Source organism: Dermacentor silvarum, chromosome 8 (assembly GCF_013339745.2).
Source record: "Dermacentor silvarum isolate Dsil-2018 chromosome 8, BIME_Dsil_1.4, whole genome shotgun sequence".
NCBI classification, from domain to species: domain Eukaryota; kingdom Metazoa; phylum Arthropoda; class Arachnida; order Ixodida; family Ixodidae; genus Dermacentor; species Dermacentor silvarum.
In genome coordinates, this window is record NC_051161.1 from 135827687 (window position 1) to 135845238 (window position 17552).

The following is a 17552-nucleotide window of genomic DNA, read 5'->3' on the forward strand; positions in this document are numbered from 1 at the left end:
TGTATGACAACGTATTAAGACGAGCTTATTGAGATAGTTCGTAAAGCCGGCTAAATCGGCAACAGCAAAGCACTGAAAAAAGCACACTGGTCTAAAAACAATGTTGTCAGTTTCTGCTGTTCCAAGTTAATGGTTAATAATGTGTCTCTATTGAACAATGTAGGTGCTGAGAGAAAACTTTAAGAAATACATGCTGACTTTCCAAGACAGCATTGTGTCTAGGATTTTTGCAAAACATAAAGTTCACAGGCTGGCAGGTTTGGCATAACGTACAACACTTTTGCTTAGATGCCATATTCATAACTTCCAGTGTCGACATAATATTCGCGTACTACTTGAACTGTATATTTTAAAATATCGCCTACCTTCAGTTTAATCAATATACCTAAGTAGCCTCCTCTGAGTCAAGTATAATTGGGGGCTTGAGTAGATATGCATGATATGCTACTTACTGACTGTATAGTGACGTATTTTTTTAGGAACTGTGTTTTGAGGCACGCATATCCTTTTATGTCTTGTTATGAGTTGCCCGACGAAAGCAGAAGGGCATTGCAAGTTATTGCATATATTACTGCACTTAATTCCTTACATACATGCCTGCGCAAATTCTGTGTTCCTAGATTTATTTCTCTAAGTAGTCAAAAATCATGTATTACACTTTTTTTTCTCTTTTTTTTGGGGGGGGGGTGCGGCTGTTCATTGATTCCCATTCCTAAATGGATGTTGAAAGAAAAAACCACGAAAGGTGGCTTGAAAGTCTTTGAATTTTCTGTTTAACCTCTTATTATTTATTCTTCTAAGCACTACCAGCATGAACACGTTTCTGTTCACTTTATAAGCTAGCTGCCAGATAAGAAACCACAGTGTGAAAGAGTATTTAATTCTTTTTTTTTACTTGTTTTATTGTATGTTCTTTATTTGGCTCACAATGTTCTACCTACCACCTTATGCAGTACTCCAGCTGGAGCCTATGAGGTATGTTTATAAATGAATAAGTAAATTCCTGAAGCTTGCAACAAACCATGAAGCATAACATTTAAATGTAGTCAGTTCATAATACATCCCTAGAGCAGCATAGCATCAAGCTTGAAGCTGATCTCTGATGTCCCATAAATTGCAGGTTTGATAATGTGGTATCACAAACTGCTGGTTACGCATGTCAGTCAGCCTGGTGCAGTGGTCGCAGGTGAGAGTGTAACCGAAAGCTGGGTATGCTTTGTCCTTCCGCATTTGACATGGGAGGGAGCTTGAACTCTGCTATTGCTTCTCTTATAGTTGGGACCATCTCTCTCACTTTCTCCTTATTATTCTGTCAACTTGCTAATATGCACTTCTACAAGCTTAGTTATGATGTTGACTGCTGAACTTGGATGTTGTGCGTTTCAATAGTTAGTGGGACCCTCAAAACCATGCTGTACTTTGTGTGCATTTCAAATGGTCAATTTGAAATATGCGATTGTCTGACATTCCCAGGGAAACAAGGTTTTTGTGCTGAATAAGGCATAGGCTGCTTCCCGAAAGAGTACCAGAAACAATACTTTCTCACCTAACAAAAGTTTTTAGGCACGCCGTGCTGAGGCCATGCTGACCTACAATAATTAGATCATAATGTGCTATATCGACCGTTACATGTTATTAAAAGTGGCAGACAAAAGTCATAATGCACTTGAATTTCACTGTTAAAATGTGTGTGGCTACCTAAGCATTTAGCCTTAGCCCCTTTGGCGCAGACACCATTAGTGCAAAAGGGGCGTATGTCATTACCAAGCTTTTGGGATAAGTACAGACTGAATAAGCACTTGTCAAGATTTTGAGTAGTACTATAACCTGAGACCCTGCCCAAAGTGTGATTTTATTTTTATTTTTTCATTTAGACCATGGAGTCGCACTTCTCTTAAGCCTGTGCAGATACGTTACGCTAGGCGAGCCCCATTCATTTCTCCCTTTACAGTGAATCCTGTTTTTCAGTTTCATGTTGCATGACATACAAAGGCACTTTAAGCAAGGCCAAAAATAAGTGGTTTTGAATGTGTACAAAATGACTCCGGACACATTTTTTTGTTTGGAGACAGTTTAGACGCATCATGTATTCTTTCTTTTTGTGTTAGTTTTGTGATGAGAGGTTATTTATTGCAAAAAGAAAATGAAGGTTAAAGTGGCATTTCCTGCCAAATTTTGTGGCGAAACATCGTACGTTGGAGGTCATCATGCATTCCAGAGTATTTTCGTATATTTTGGCGGTTGCGGTTCAGTACACTTGCTCCAAAATTGCTAAGTTCAGTTCTTGCCTCTTTTAGAATGCAATATAGTCAATTTTTGCCAAAAACAAATGAACTAGGCCTTAGCAGACAGCCAGCAGGTGTGGGAACTTTATTGTAGTTTCACCACCTGTATATCGTTCTTGTGTATTTTCTAGCTTATCAAGCCTCTACTTTTGGATAACTGCAGTCTTTCTGGGTTTGCGGAAGAGAAATTCAATAATGCATCTCAAATAATTATTTTTCCCTTAAGTGTCCCTTTAAAGTTTGGTCTGATTGATGTGGCATGAGACAACACTGCCCGAAAGTTATCTTGCATGTCAGCAGTTGTGTTGCCATGTAATCACCAGTATTGTCTTTGAGGTGCTCAGAGACGTCACTGCACTTACTCTTCATTACCCAAGTCCCTAAGAAGCCATAAAGAGGATCTGTTTCAAATGTCCTGCAATAAGTTATATCATACTGTATTCACTGGGGCTATGTTAAATGCTTGCAGTAGAAAAGCACTGTCTTCTCCAAAACATGCATAGTGTGTTGGGAATTTGTCAACGATTCTTTTTACCTCAACAGTCATGGAAATATTGATTTACCGTGTTCACTGGCAAATTTATATCAAGCCTGATCTCTGTAGCTGACTAGGCTTTTTTATTACACAAAATAAGCTGGTTTTCAATAATACCGCCTTTTCACAGTACTGAAGCACCAGTTTGCAAAAATAATAGAATAAGTCTAACTCTATTTTTTGTAAAAGCAAGCTGTTGTCTTACACAGCAACTTCAGTGAGTTTTTTAAGCGCGGCAGGCTTAGGATGTTGGTTGAAAATTAAGTTGCTTAAAGACATGTTGCATCAGAGAGCATGTTTTCTTTTATCTATTGTAGCATTATCTGGTCTCTTATGTTCCTTTCCATGCTATTCACAGTGCACACTTTCTAAGGAGAAAAGGGACAGGCAGATGGTGGCATTCACAGCTCACACATTCCAAGGCACTAAGGGACACACAGAGTGTGAAAGAGGACAGTTATTTTTCACTGTCTGCCTGTCGCTTATTCTTTTGGCATGTGTGTGCCATGAACACCATCAAAATGAACTGTTACCAACTTGCCCAAGCTTCAGCTCTTGCGCTTGGTGTTTTTGTCTACAAAATGCCATATGGCAGTAGTAGTGTTGCTGATATTTGCGTGTATGAAAAGGGAATGCTTACTTGATTGCAGAACAATTTGATTGGTTCTACACATGGTACTGAACTTACCAATGTCATTTTAAAGGTGGGATTAGGTAGGAAGCTATTGTGGTACTATTTAAAGTGCCCTTGTGCAGATGCTTAAAGCTTGTCTTCTGTTGACAAAAATTGGGCTCAAGCCGTAGGAGGATAGTTGTCAAAGTGTAATGAAAGCCTCCTGGTAGACATGCTGAGTTATGCTGCTGGGGACACTTATTGGTTAGCCCTATTGGGTAATGCTGCTAGGCTTATGGGTGCTTTAACATTGCAGTGCCTGCAGAATGCATGTCATGCTATGGTATCATAACTGGCCCACCAAGTGACCACCTTTGCTTACACTATGTGGCTGTCTGGCCTACTTTACTTAACCTGACTGCCACCTATACACAAGGAGGAGGAGGGAGGCAAAAAAAGGGATCTTCAATTAATTTTCTTGCGTAGATGGCTCATGCATCATATTTTTCTTATAGTGCAGGAGTTGTTACTCAAAGTGAAGCTTGCTACATGGAGAATATCTACATTTTTTCATATGTATACCGAACAAGGATTGATTTGTTCACGGTGTCACTTTTTATATTATACTCACGTGACACTAAGCCCACTTGTATTAATGCAGGTATGGCTGGGCCTGCAGAGAAAGTGTAAGCAGACTGTGCTGTGTTGCTGATCAGTGCTGATCTCCACGCCTGAGTTGGTCCCACAACATCCAGGCACCAGCGTGCTTTGCTTCATCATTGACAAGGTAATATGATATGGAGAGCTTGCACCTGGATATCAGTTTTGAGCTTGAGTTTTGAGAAATATGTTGAGATAGAAGACACAAGGGTTGGCCTTGGTGATAGACACACATGTTTTTTTAAGTGCTCTTTTTGAAATATTCTTTGTGGACCTATTTTCAGCAAATGTTTACATTCCTTAATTGCAAACTGCCATGGAGCTGGTTTATGCCTTAAACTAGCACTCTTTCACCAAGAAAAAGCCTTATTTAGCATAAAATTCATAGGAAAGGCAAGGAGGTGACAGGACAGAACACTACTAACACCATCCAATTTTACTGCTTGCACAGCAATATAAAGCGAGAGTTGAAAGGACGAGGTTTGGGTTTGTGTTCGTTGGTTCTATGGGTTTTGGAGCCCCACACAGCTTCTTTGCTAGGCAGACAAGCTTGTGGGATGTGCTTCTGAAATTTGTACAGCACACTGACAGTGCAGGTGCGGGCCTCATCTTCGGAAGGAAGTGCACTGACGGCACCATTCACGGCGCAGATGACTCTCATAGAGTCAGGCAGGGCACCAGTGTTGATGTTTGTTCCCTTGCCCAAAACAGCATGTTTAGGTTCAGTGTAGTTGTAAGAAGACAAGTATTACTTTCATGGTTTGAGTGGCCGCATTTTTCTTAGAGCACTGAATTTCTTTTCTTGCAACTGCCTGCCCTGGTGTTTCCTTAGCGTCGGCATGAAGTTGGCATGGAGTTATGCATCCGGGAACTCGTGAACAATGACCCTGTAGTTGACACTTTGCGAAGAATACATCGGCTTCCAAGCCCTTCATTTTCTGTTGGCATACTTTTACTTGTACTGTTAGCAGTTTCTTCTCGGCTTGCTGAATTATCCTGAGGCCCCACACTGACACTACTGATGTCATCACTTGAAGACTTTTCAGGATAAGACTCCTGGCTTTGCAAGTGTGGTTTAAAAAAGGTGGCACTTACAGGTAGCTATTCAAGACCTGAGTGAAATGAACCGGCAAGTCTTGGTTACATCTTGTGTGTAGTCCTGTTGGAGTTAAACGTTTTACGAAAAATTGTATCGACACTAACACGATGATAAGCACTTGGTCATTCACCACAACTTCATAGTCGTTACCTGGCTAAATGAATTTTCGTCGAACCCTTGATAATACCTTCTACAAAACTTATGTACAAAACATTGTTACCAAGACTTACTGGTTCGTCTCACTCGCGTCCAGAATAGAAATCTGTAAGTGCCACCTTTCCTGCAAAGAACCTTATCCTGAAAAGTCTACACTTGAAAGCATCGGTAGTGTCAGCGTGGGGCCTCGAGATAATTCGGCCAGCTGGGAAGAAATTACTGGCAGCACGAGTTCAAGAGTGCTGACAGAAAATCAAGAGCGTGTGAACTAGAGCAGACCATTATTCGGGTCTTCTGGGACATACAGCTGAATGTCAACTTCACAGCGAGACTAACGGACCACCTGTGCGGGCAGTCACAAGAAAGCTTGATGTATTATAACCAAAACAGCCTGTTCAAACCAGGAAGTTATCTTGAGCTTGTCTTCCTACAAGCCCACTAAACCTGAAACTGCCATTCTGCGCAAAAGACAACTTCAACACTGGCACTTCACCCAACACTGACGAAAGTAAGCTGCATCGTGTAACGTGCCAGCAGTAAGCTTTCTGAAGCAGGAGAAGGGCCCACGAGCTTACCTTCCATGGTGTAATTCAGGAACCTGTCTCGGCTCCAGAAAGGGAGCTTTTTTGGCTTGGCTTGGGTCAATGACCATAAAATTATCATTACCAAAGAGAACGCATTAACAGTTGCAGACTCAGGGTAATGTCTTTACTTGCTTGATTTTGTGGACAAAAACTGATGAAAGGGTGCCCAATGTGACTAGTTATCCTGTCCAGGAGTCCGTGATTTCAAGAAGTTTGACAATCATTTCATTGGCTAACAATCGCAAAGCATACTTGTGCTGTCATTTGAAACAAAACCATGCACTTTAAGGAACGGTGACAATTTCTTTAGGTGTGGGGAGCACCTGCACTGCATATATAATTTTGGTTAAAAAGAAAGGCGGAATGAGCCATATAAAATTAATGACAATAATTTTGGCATAAGTAGATTTTTGCTCAAACCATCTGAAAGTTTCTTGTTTTAGAAAGTATTAAATTTTGTTAAACGTAGCTGCTGTCAGATGATTCTATATAAGCATTTGGCCTTATGCAATACTATTTGCTTTAAATAAAATTTTTGGGTTTTATTTGTCAAAACCTCAATATGATTGCTGAACAACATATTGTAGGGCAAAGGCACAAATACACAGATGATATACGAAAACATGTCACAGGTGCTGCTAATAACTTAATTCGAAACACAACAGGATACTGATATATACTCTTCCAAACGCACAGGCGCACTAGCCACTTCAGGAAGACAACAGAGGGCGATTATCCGTGCTAACACAATCATTTCGAAGATCTAAAGAAAACAAGTTCCGCGTTGTACAAAACAACAGAGGTCTGACTTACACAAGCACTACTTTTTTATGTAAAACGCTTTGAGTAGCTCACATGCAATTTTATCTTTACTTCTGCCTGGGATCTTCACATCATAAAATCTCGCACGACAAGGGCAGGCTTTTTTTTACTGATAGATGCGCATTCAAGTCTGTCGTCATGTTTTTAGCATGCTCCCTCATTCAATCATTGATGCAGCAGCCAGTTTGTCATACATAGGACTTTCCACAAGGCAGTGGGATTTCATAAACCACACCGGGACCACATTGCCCGTAAGGTGTTACATGTACTTAGCAGCTTACCTTAGATCTGCCCATTATGCGGGGACACGTTCGCGCCAGCCTATTGGGAACACAGAACAATAGAGGCACTCCATGCCTGTTCGCCACTTTCTTTAAATTGTGGCTCAACTTATGCACATACGGTACAACTTGCGGTCTTGGGCCACTCGGCTCACCAGCTCTGGCCTCATTCACCAGTGTGCCCGCTTTTGTAGTGTTCTCTTTTCCCAATATGCTGGCCCAACTGTGTCCCCGCATAATGGGCAGATCTAAGGTAGGCTGCCAAGTACAACACGTCACACCTTACTGGCGATGTGCTACCAAAGGGGTTTATGAAATCCCACTGTCTTGTGGAAAGTCCTATGTAGGACAAACTGGCCGCTGCATCAATGATCGAATCATAGAGCATGCTAACAACACGACGAAAGACTTGAATGCGCATCTTTCAGCACACTGTAAAGCCTGTCCTTGTCGTGCGAGATTTCATGATGGGAAGATCCTGGGCAGAACTAAAGATAAAACAGCACGTGAGCTGTTGGAGGCATTTTACATAAAAGAAAAAAAGTTGTGCTTGTGAAAGTTGACCTATATTGTTTTCATGATGTGGAACTTGCTTTCTTTAGATCTTCAAAATGATCGTGTTAGCCCTGATAATCGCCCTCTGTGCTCTGCCCGAAGTGGCTGGTGCGCCTGCACGTTGTGACGAGTACATATACTGTATCTCGCTGTGCTTCAAATAAAGTTGTTAGTAGCGCCTGTGACGTGTGTTTGTGTATCTTCTGTGTATTTGTGCCTTTGCGCTATGTTGTTCAGCAAACAGCAACTTGCCTAACACCAAGTCCTTCTGCACAATATGATTATGGGGGACACTGTAGTGGGGAACTCTGGATTAACTTTGAACACCGGGGGTATGTGCCCAATGCTTATGGGGGTGTTGTTGCACTTTGCTGCCATCAAAATGTGGCCGTTGTGCATGGGATTTTATCATGGCATTGCACTGCTAAGCCATTCGGCTTAGCAGTGCAATGCCAAAGCCACTACGCCACCACGATTTTTAGTTTTGCTGGCAGAATAGCAGTTTCCAAGTAATTTAATTAGCTCGACCTGTTGATGCTGCTCTCTAAAAGTAGATTTTATGCATGTTACTTATGTTGATTCAGTACTAGTAATTATTATTACTCAAATAATGCCTTTTTTACTGTAATAACACTTGTTTCAGTGATCTGCTAATGTAACAGGTTATTCTACGACACTATAATGCAAGTTTCCTTAGGAGTCATAAGCATTGCAGGAAACCACTTATTTTCAATAAATTTTGTTCAGTATCGCATGTTCTGAATGCTAAAGCATTCTTACCTGTGTGAATGTCAGCTAAACTGCTTTTGCCTATGTGTTATCTTATTGCATGTGTGAAAAAAAACTGTTGGCTTTTGTTTACTTTTTCAGGTGCAGGGCAAGCTCTCACTCAAGCAACACATTCCAGTGGTCTTCTGTCAACAGACTGGGTGTATTGAAGTACCATTACAAGGTCCAATAAACAACGCTTGCGAGATGTGTGACGTGCTCTTGCTTAAAATCGGAGGACTTCACTATTAATGTAAGCTTGAATAGGTGTGCTGAAGAACCTGTGTAACATGTACTTGTTTATTAACAAGTACAAACCATTACCTCACCTGACATTTTTTTTCACCTCAACATAACTCTTTACTGTAGATTTCTGAACAAACCATTACAGCAACACAACACTGCAGTAAGGTCAGCACAAGTGTTCATGCATGAACACTTGTATTTACAAGAATTGTATTTGCATTATTATACTAAATATGAATATGAGGTGCGTATCTTTTTCAGGGTGCATACTCTCGCAGGTCGTACAAGCTCGTCATCTTGTACGCACTCAGCTCGTAGAAACGAACTCGTTCATAATGTACGAGAATCTCGTTCAGTGACAAGAACGCGATCTCGTACACATGTGTGCGAGAAATGTACGCGATGGTTGCTGCGTAGACTGTACGAGGTTCTCGTAGACTCAACGAGTTCTCGCAGACTGAACGAGTTTCTCGCAGAGTCTACGGAGCAATAATCGCGTACACTATTTCTCGTACATTCTCGTTCACATTTTTTTCAATAGGGCTATCTAAATATGGCAAAGTAGAAATCTAGAAGAAGCCGAATCTCAACGTCTTCGAATACAAAACGAATACCAATTGTAAGCATTGAATATAGAATACAATATTCAACATTCGAGCGCAGGCGAATACATTTACAGCACAAATATCTATTTGGCTGTAATTAAGTACCGAAATACCAAATGCTGGGATAGTTGGTACAGGGTCAAGTACCATCAACCAGCATCGTCCCATGTACTTTGTTTCTTCTGCATGCGTTCTCTTCACTTGTTTTCATATTCATTAGGTACCGCGACTGTACTGAATAGTGCAACGCAGGCAGCGTACTATTAAGAAGAAAGGTCAGTTTTATGCACAAGATAACTAATTGTCATTCATAAAGGCATGAAGAGACTCTCGCTGTATTTGGGACCTGATTGCAAACAAGCTTTCAAAGAATTAAGACTGCTGCATGCATGTCTAGCGTTCGAAATACGGTAAATAAATGGATGACGAAAAAAAAGATAAGTTGTTGAAAAATAAAAAAAAGGCTGCTGAAAACTGCTGTATGTCTAGCGTTCAAAATGCGGTAAATAAATGCATGCCGAAAAGAAAGTCAAGAAGTTGTTGAAAAGAAAAAGGCTGCTGATGAACTTGCGTGCCGGAAACACCTGTAAATGGGCTCGTTGCAAAGAAAAGATAATTTGTTGGCGCGTAAATGATGAAAGTGCCACATGACTAGATTTACCAAAGCCCTAAACAGACTACAAGCGAATATCAGGGATGCCATGTAGGCTTTTACAGTGAAGCCGAAAGCAAAGCTTGCCCTACCCATTTCGTTCCTGAATTGCTTCGAAAACATTTGTCCTTGTTTCATTTCGAATAATTTGAGATTATTGTTGAGCAGACCGAGTAATGTAAACATTTAGTTGTGGTGACATGTTTGGCTACTTTCAAGTTTTTTTTTGTAAATGCCGAATAGTTCAATTTGGAGTACGTATACAAATGGTTACTGTGCAATATTCGATTAGTATTCGGGTCTTAATAAATTCGCCCATCCCTAGAGAAATCATTTTTCTCGACTGTCACTGCGCACATTTTGATGAGGTTTGTTGCAATAAATGAATAAGTAAAACCAAGTGTCCGTAACAAAGAAACATTCATTTAGGCCTTCGATTGTTTTATATAAATGGCTGAAATTCCAAAACGTAAAACTGTTAAGTTTAGAATTCTAAATATCTAAAGCGGATAAAATTGATGTTATATGCGCACCTCTGAAGCATACCAATAACTTGTGAGAAGACTTTTGCCAAAGCCTCGTAAACATCGTAACATATCCACGCACGCTAAAAATTGATAAAATAAGTTTGTTCCCTTTAGGTGTTCGACCGAATGGAGTTTACAGAACTGCAATACCTATTTCGCCCCACAAGAGTTATGAATTTGTAAACTTTGAAATTAACTGATTTCGGCAATTTTCGTTGAAAAAGTTGCAGGCTATATTTCAAACTTTGGCCTCTGCCACACTTACTAGAATTTACCTTTCTCTGTCAAATGCAATCAACTGTATTGAAATCCGTGCCGTGGTTGCATCATGAAAGCAGCTCAGCGTCTTGCTTTAGTTGAATACGGAAATTGTAGCTGGCCCGTAGCTGAAGCTTCCTCCCAACTTCGCACGTTATGATCAGTGTGTATTTATATCATTTGCCCTCGGCACTGGCCATGTTGAGACTGGACGCACTGGTTACTGAGGTATTCCGCAACACATACGCTTAGAATGATCGAGGTATTGTGCACTAAGCACATGGATGCGTTTGTGCATGTGCATCAGATGGAATAGCAAGCAACTGTGTACCGGTCGAAGACGACATTATGCGCATCGCAAGAACGTTGTTTCTGTGTACAAGGTATCCTTATTGGTGGAGCAAGCAAGATAGCGGCGCCTACTGAATGAGTGAACGAGTGCAGTCGCCATGGTGTCTACTGGTTTTATTGCATGCTCAAATGGGGAAACATCACTTATCAGAAACGAATACACTCGCGAGACGGCAGTCTAGTGTTCTGCAGCCAGAACTGTACATATAACTAGCGTTCCAGAATCTGTCAAGGATTACGCTGCGGGCATTTATGTGCAAGAAATAGCGAGCTAGTCCAATCATTACTCAGTGAGTCCAATTAGTATTGAGCCTAGGACTAGTGAGACTGTAGGGTGAGTGACGAGGCCCAGAAGAAGACTGATTATGAGTGTTGTGCAATTCCGAATCCTTGAGAAACAGGGGACCAGTAAGTAAAGTATGAAGCCAGTAGTTAAAGTGGCTTAAAATTTGGTGCCACTGGACAAACTTTATCCGAAGGCAATAGACACCGTGATTCAAGCGATGGCGATAATATTTAGAATAACAAAAATTCTTCGGTTTTACGTGTCAAATCCACAATATGACCTCAAGGCACGCCGTAGTGGTGGACTCCGGATTAATTTTGGCCCCCTGAGGTTCTGTAACGTGCACTCAATGAACGGTGCACGGGCGTTTTGTATTTCTCTCCCGTCAAAATGCGGTCGCCGCGGCCGGGATTCGATCCCGCACCCTCGGGCTTAGCAACCTAACGCCAAGGCCACTACGCCATCACGGCGAGTAATACTGATAATAGCTTCAGCGAATAGAAACAGAGCGCCCAGCGTGGAATATCATCATCATCACCAGCCAGGAATATAGCATCTTCTAATACTAACATCTATTTCCATGACCAAAATATTTGGTCAAAAGGTATCATCAGGTATTCAATGAAGAAATCGGATGCCAGAGCATCACTAGGTAGACAATTGTAGGGGTGTGGGATCGCCATGACACGCCAAAAACAGTTCTTATTGAAACGACTTCTTGATTGTATCATGCCGACGAGGACAATACCACAGCGACGAAAATAGGACAAACGTAGGATCATAACGTCCTCACTTCGTTGTCGTCGTCATTAGAGGGATATCAGTTGTAAGGTACCAATCACCAAGTCCAATCACCTAGCATGGCAAAAAGGAGGGGAAGGCGCGACAAGGCGGCCTCTTAAGTGTCCTCTGGTTGTGCCGTACGTGCAGAACCTCTCGCACCACCTAAATAAAAAAAATGGGGGCAGCTTCACACTAGTGGTGCGAAGACTGTTGAAACAGCGAAGCTGTCGATCCAACCTAGCTTTATCTAGAATGAGCTAAGTCGCAGGCCCGGATCATTTTGTTGACGCTTCTGGCTGCACACATGCTTTTGCTCGGTAACGCGAGCTCGTAACTCCGAATCTTCTGCAAATCGCCGACGTTTCGCCTCCACTTCACCGGCGCAATACTCCGGATTGGTCCGAAGTCGTCTCATCCGCTCTCGAGTAGCGGCAGGACGGTTTTCGAGGCACGCTTTCCTTTCTTCGGAAGTAACGCACTTCTTCGGTCGCCCAATTCTCACAGCGGTGGGCTCGGCGCTGAGACCTGGGGCATTCTGTCGCCGCAGCGGCGACGCGGAGCTATTATTATGAGGATCATCGCATTGGTCTGTCATGATCACGCTCACAAACAAGTGCTCAAAGCTGTCTTAGCTCTGCCTACCACAGCTGTGGCGACACGGCTATGCGAGAGCTCGGCGTGCTGACGTCATGGCTCGGTAAAGCTGGGCAAAGCGACAGCGCGTGCGACCACGTCACGGCTTAGCTCCACCTACACAGCTGTTGCGAGGCTCGGAGTTACTAGGCGACGCGTTGCTAGGCTACGCGGAGTGACGTCATCGCTCAGCGAGGTTTTCCTGCGCACACTGCCCGCAATAACCACTGGCTTAAACAGTTTCGGTGTTAAAAAGGGGCTGTGAAGTGCGGTGTCCCCATAGTCATGTGCGCCAATTATCCAATTATGTCCGTCGCTAACCAAACATAACGTTGCAGTCAACGAGATGCACGTTTGCAAAAATAGTAAAACAAAACGACCGCGTAGGGTCGTTTTGCGGATTGTTTGTATGTAGTGCATGCTCAAAAGCATGCACTACATACAAAGCTCGAACAAATACGATACTCAACGCGTAATCAGCGGGTAACAACCGAAATGAAAGAGCAGCAGCCACTTTTCAACGTTGGCCTCGCAGGCTGCAATGAACAGCCGATGTAATTTATTAAAATGCATGACGAATGTATCTCGGTGGTGGAGTCGCAGAGCTGTCTCGGAAGCTCGTGCGCCGTACTCAATGAGCACAGACTGCGGTGGTGTGGTTGACCAATTGACTACAACCAAGATGGTGGCAGTGCTACTTCCGGTAAACCGGCGCATGCGCTGATTGGTCGGTGGGATCGGTTAGTTAGCATAAACTCGTTAAAAGCTGTTCCGAAACGCCAGACTGCTACCAGCGCAGCGTGATAGAGGGCGCCACCACCTCACAAGCGCTCGATTGCTTCGCACTTCCCCACCATTCACGTTAGTTGAGCTGCGTTACTGGAAGCTGGATTGGAACTGCATTTTTTTCGTCCCATCGCAAACACCGGCTCACTCGGGTAGCCTACTTACGAAAATCTTATCCCGATGGCGCTGGCATCCTCGGCAGGTCAAATTGGGACTTTGCCTGCCAAATGCGTTTTGGGCACGCGCGCACGTCGGGGCAATAGCAAACAATTTATACAATAATAAAAAAAGGTCCTAGGGCCTTTACATTTCAATATACCAAGACTTATATTGCCCCTAGAAAAACGTATTACCAGCAATCCATTTCTGTTTAAAAGTGAAGCCGACTTTAAGGCGATCGGTGTAAGCTTGGTCTTTATGTGCTGGCTTTCCCACGTTCGGTGTTGCAGTGAATGAAGCCTACTTTCCGGACGCGAATTATTCGATGTGAACGGGTCCCCATAACGGTATCGCATTCTGCTCTTAAAGCCGAAGCTTAAGCTTCCTCTAGATTTTTTTGTTCAGCCGACTAGACAAGAATGTTTCTTACGCCTTCTCGCTTACAATGTGACAACATACTGTCAGTATTTGTAATTATTGGGAAAATTCCGTGATAATAAATACCTTCCACAGAAGTGTTTGACCGTAACACCACCTAGCGGGTTTCCGCTGAACTATTACATCAAACCTCTGTAGTTACGGAAGGACATTGCTGTGTGATGATTTTTTTCGTTTACATGTTGTTTATAGTCAAATGTAATGCATAATAATGCATATTTTTACTGCATAAAGTAAGCGTTGTTATGTTGTATTGTGGAATGCAGGAAATGCATGGTCCGTGTCACGAAGCACAGGAATGAAAAAGGTCTAAAATATTAACACTATCCCATTGTCTGCAAAGTTGTGTGTACACAACATAGTTATTTACGAATTACATCGCTTTTCTAAGTTCTTCAAGGAAGCTAAAAATGGTGACAACCGAATTATTATTTATCGGTTTGAAGTTGTTCATGGCCATCCCATTTGTTGATATGACAGGTAAGCAGCCTGTTTTTATTGGTAGTTTCTATAGTGGCTGATGTGTTCAGCTGCCCTTTATGAGAAAGAATTGCTCGATGTATAGGATAGTTATAACGTCACGGATCCCCATTTACAACCATGCGGGCGTCTCCATCAGATCTACCCGATGTGAGTATGACGTCTTTAAATTATAGAGACGACTGACCGCCCTTTCATGCAGAACGCACGATGAGACTTGTATACGTAAATGGGCTTTACTGTGATACACGGCATTCGCTTCAACGACCCTACCTGTGAGGCTGTGAGGCTGGGCGTTGCCGCTACCCAGTTATACTCGTTAGTGGCGTAACAACGCCACGAAATAAAGTTTTACCTTTACCTTTATCAGCTGCTCGTCTTGACACGTCTGTCACTTCAACCTGATTGTATTACCAAATCCACTGAGAAACATTATGTAATACCTACACCAGGCGAACCACAATTTGAATAAAGCGGTGAACAGGTACGGAGTTCTTGCCGTGGTCTGTGCTGCCACTTGGCTGGCCCCACTTTATCCCTGCATCACTGGCTAGGCTCCTAAAATGTGCGGCCAAGAGAAGCGCACCATACCTCCTGTCGCGGTATTAAATCCCATTTGCTTGTGAAAACACTTACGTTGGGAAAATTGGGCCGGTGAGTTAATCACCGAATAAGGGAAAATGCATATAATCTGAAGAATTGAACGGCACATTTTTGAGAAACCGTAAATCTTGCCCTTGTAAGCGAAGATTTCGAGATGCTTAGAGCCTAAACAAAAGCAAAGATAAAATGGCATCTAAAATATTGCGTGCGTTTTAGATAAAAAATATAATGAACATATAGTTTTGGTTTGCTAAAACCAAAACAAAATGTTTTGGTTTTACAAACATGAGCATGCCTTCTTGAAAATTTTCAATTAACTTTCCTTTTTTTTAATAGACGGCCTAAGCAACCTTTATTCTGTGGTTGTGGCGCGAGCGCATCGAAAAAAATATGTTTCGCTTGCTTCTTTTGAAATAAAGTGGTCAGTAGCGCTTGTGATATGGGCCTATGGGCCTTCTTCTTCGTGCCTGTGCCTTGACGCGGTAATAAGCCATACAGTACGCTCGAACTAGCCCAACGACGTGCCCTCCGGTTTTACAGATGAATTTAGAGCAAATAGCCCTCTTTGGCTTTCTCAGCCATTTTCATGGTCGGTAGTCGATGGTAGGTGGTCGGATGAATAGATGAAAAACTTTATTGTAGTCCTTTAGGGCACGCGTTGCAGCGGGCCACTCCCGCGTGAAGACAGAGGCCGAGCCTCTCCGCCGCGTCGCGGGCCCGTTGGACAGCCCATAACTATTTTTCGAAGTAGGGACTGCGTAGCACCGCATCCCAGCGTGAAGAAATGTTGATTTAATCGCCGCGTAACGCGGGCCACCACCAGAGCATGTTAGGTAAGTTCGCTAAGTCATGGCATAGTGCACATGAGTTTGTCTGAATTTCTCTGTAAATCCTGTGAAGAAGGACGGGGTTTGCGTATGCCCCCGTCTGTAGAAGCCTGAGTGTTAAAGCCGGATGTCTATTGAGTTTAAAATGTGGGAAGGGGTAGATCCTCCGAGCCAAGTAAAAGTGCTCAGTAAATTTGTAGTATCAGCAAGAAAATTGTTCGTACGTTCGCTCTGTCTTTTGCCCTCTCGCTCGCTGTCCCTCTAGACCTTTCGTTACCTCATTTGTGTGCTTTGCGGTGCCGCGAAGGCATGGGGCAACTACGAAAGCATCAAGCAGCGGTCCTAGACTGACTGGAGTGCAGCTCTGATAGCTGCTTGCGGCCCGCTCACGTATGCCTGCGACAATCCCGGCCAGCACTGATCTGCGGCTGGAGCTCCTGAGGTGTACTACCTTGACGTGGCAGTGGTGCCCAGCAGCGCCTCTATAGACGGAGAGGTCCTCGGGCTGCCCAACCGCAGACACCGGCTCACCGGGTGTCGCCGTCGGCTTTGCCGGGGACGGTGGCGGGCGCATGGCGACCACCGCTCCTGCTTCGACATGGCCGTCTGTGTTGGCCGATCTTATGCGACTGCGGCCACGCGGAGCTCGGGGGCAGCGCCATCGGGTCGCTACGACTGCATCCGACGGGTTTTTGGCCGACAGGCTCACGGCCGGCCCCGCTGTGGACCCCGGTTGTGAGCGGCTTTTCCTGCCGCGGGTCTCGGACCCTGCTTCGGCATCCGGCACCCACACCATCACTGCCGGATCGCGAGATGACATCCCATGCGATGCGGTTGGCGACGTGGTCTCCGGGCTCCACTCCAGAAGCGCAGCTCCTGAGTTCAAGTCAGCCGTTGGCCGAGTGCTTTCATGTGCCGCTGGGAGGCAGTGGGAGACCAACGGGAGACTAGAGGCCCAGGAGGCCACCGCTTTCGGCGCGCACACGGCTCTCTACTGTTTGGAGCGTTTATGGACTCGTAACTTCTATTTTCGCGGCGAATATTGCGGGCCAGGTCTCTCCTTCCGATGGCACTGCTTCTGACCAGGACATTTCGGCTGTCGGGTCGGGCACCTCGGAGTGCCTTGGACCGGCGGCTGCGGCGCTGCGAGGGCGCGGGTCGCGTCACACGTCGGCATGGAGGCTCACCCCGTCGTTGCCTCGAACACATGGCAGTCGTCCCGACGCGCTGCAGATGACCGCGACCAGTGCGGCCCTGCCCGTTTGGCGAGACAGACGGCGGTTTGACGTCCGAGACGGCCTGCCATGCTTTGCCAAATGCGACGGGACGGTCATCGGCGAGACATGCGACCCGAACGCAACACTCAGTGCCGACCTCCAGAGAAGCTGGTTGCGTGCTGGGCGGCTCACCACCGACGACCTCACACCCTGGACAAGTTGCCTTGTTGCAAGCACACCGGAAACTTGTAGCATGGCCGAGTGTAAAGACGAAGTGAACTTGGCCACGGGCGCTCGCAAGGCAGGCGCGGGGAGAGAAAGAAGACGAGGACAAGGATAATAG

General features: G+C 44.2%; 1 protein-coding gene across 1 annotated transcript in view; it reads left to right on the forward strand.

The window, feature by feature from the left end:
* Positions 1-14352: 14352 nt before the first annotated feature.
* LOC119462441 (uncharacterized) overlaps positions 14353-17552 on the forward strand; it is a 32882-nt gene continuing 29682 nt past the window's right edge. Inside the window, exon 1 of the mRNA XM_037723786.2 lies at positions 14353-14562. Coding sequence (XP_037579714.1) covers positions 14493-14562 — 70 coding nt within the window. The 5' untranslated portion in view covers positions 14353-14492. The remainder of the gene's footprint in view (positions 14563-17552) is intronic.